Here is a 1,940-nt window from a genome sequence, read left to right as displayed (position 1 = left end):
AAACTGGGATTTCTCTGCTCTCCAGTACTTCTCATGACTGTAGTCATCCTTCTCATCTGCTTCTTCTTCTTCCTCTTCCTCCTCGTCACTCTCTTCTTCTTCACTTGAAGAATCCTCTTGTTCTTCTTTCTTTTCTTTCTCTTCGTTCTCTCTTTCTCCCCCTCCTCCCCCTCCTCCTATACTTCTTTCGATGTATTCTTCAGGGACAACTTCCCGCAGCCTCTTCAAATCTTCCGGTTTACGCGAGTTGAGAAAGACCACTTTCTTTGCTGTCTCGGGGTCCACCATGAGACATACAAGCCTCCAAACAGCATCGAAGAAGGACGGAGCATCGATGATGAATGCATGCGCTAGCACATCGGTATAGTGGTAATTCAAAATCGTTACTATCTCACGTGACACCTCAGTTGTGGGGAGCTGTGAGAGACCCCAGCCATTAAAATCTAAGAGAAAGACAAGCTGGTCTTTTCCTTTGCATCTCTTGACTGACTGCAGAGCTCTCTCAACTGTATATAAAATATGCTCCTGCGATGCCTTCGAAGACGTCCCTGCATCTCGACCTGGCCTAGGGGAAAAAAGAAAAGAAGAACAAGAAGTGGGAAAGAAAGAAAGAAAGGAGATGAGAGAAAGAAAGAGAGAAAGAAAGAAAGAAGACAGACAGAAGATAGCAAGAAAGTTTGTCTTCTACGTGAGGCAGGCTGATCGACTCTCACTCTTATTGTTGGGGAGACGCTTCCTTATCTCTCACTCTTCCTTCTTGATATATGGATGTGTATATGAGAAAAGTGTAAGAAGAAGAGTTAAAGTGAAGAGACGTGAGAGATGTTTGAATGACACAGGGCCGACGGTCTCATGAAACTAGAGAAGACGACAATTCATTGAAATACACGAAAGATGGAGAGGTCGAGTTCCCCTCTGTCTCACAAAAAGGCCGGCGGGCGTCATATCTATCTATGTGTAGAAGAAAGAGATCTTTCTACTTCTCGAGAGAAGAAAGAAAAGTCAAGCGACGAGAAATCTCGGAGAATCGACCCTCACTCACTATATGAACCTATGCACGATGCCGACAAGATCAACCACAGAATATCTGCATGCATTCTACCTATCAATTTAGAATCCATCTCTATCATTCTAGACAGATACATTACCACAGACATGTAGATCTACCTATCAATATAGATAGATGCAGATATCTCCCTTAGATATCTACGAATATACGTGTAGAGGGGATCTCTAGGCTATGCGATAGACTCGTGTTAAGAGTGTTTATGTGACTTGCTTTGACTCTTTATATTCGCATGGCCGAATTACCTCTCGCTCACTCTCTAGCATCTGTCTGTCTGTCTGTACACTCGAGAGGCATAGCAGTAGTAGTAGTAGTGATAGTCGTCCATATGTAGTGAAGACAGTCTGATACCCTTCTAGAACTCTTAACGTCTCAGGTTCCTAGACTGAGAAAAAGCTAGACTTCTCTAAGAGAAAGGAAGATACAGATATACGTGAAAAGCTACAGATACACAGCAAGATCGAAAAGCATCCTACACTCGAGAGAGATAGTCGATGTATAAAAAGAGAAACAAAGAAAGAGTGAGAAAGAAAGAGATCTTACTTGAAGTAGATGATAGCACGTCCGTGTCTATCGAATCCTTTTCTATAGATACTTCCTTTTTCTGCAATTTTCATTACATCGTATGGTGAGACATTTTGGGGTTTTCTTTCTCTTCTCCAGGCCAATGTCTTAAGGAGCTGTTTTCTTGCCTCATCTTCATTCCAATTATAACTTCGTAGATATCGAGATAGGAGAAGATCATCATCTAACCACAAGACTTCTTCCCACTGGAGTGTACGTACACCCGAAGTACCAGTACGATCCTCGTCCTTCTTTGCCTCTCCTGAAGCAGACGCCCCCCCCCCACCCCATGAAAGCCATGAGGAAGAAG

General features: G+C 43.1%; 2 protein-coding genes across 2 annotated transcripts; one reads left to right on the top strand and one right to left on the bottom strand.

Annotated features, from left to right (window-relative positions):
• Window positions 1-6: 6 nt before the first annotated feature.
• Window positions 7-1,926, bottom strand: CSUI_011231 (cral trio domain-containing protein; the record flags this gene model as incomplete). The annotated part of the gene is made up of 2 exons (XM_068071332.1): window positions 7-565; window positions 1,610-1,926. Coding segments are annotated over 2 exons (876 nt in total), but the record flags the coding sequence as incomplete, so codon positions are not given.
• CSUI_011232 (uncharacterized protein) lies at window positions 496-1,819 on the top strand (the record flags this gene model as incomplete). The annotated part of the gene is made up of 2 exons (XM_068071333.1): window positions 496-688; window positions 1,730-1,819. Coding segments are annotated over 2 exons (243 nt in total), but the record flags the coding sequence as incomplete, so codon positions are not given.
• Window positions 1,927-1,940: the final 14 nt, after the last annotated feature.

Source organism: Cystoisospora suis, assembly GCF_002600585.1.
Source record: "Cystoisospora suis strain Wien I chromosome Unknown contig_10296, whole genome shotgun sequence".
Taxonomy (NCBI): domain Eukaryota; phylum Apicomplexa; class Conoidasida; order Eucoccidiorida; family Sarcocystidae; genus Cystoisospora; species Cystoisospora suis.
This window is presented reverse-complemented; position numbering and strand designations above follow the sequence as displayed.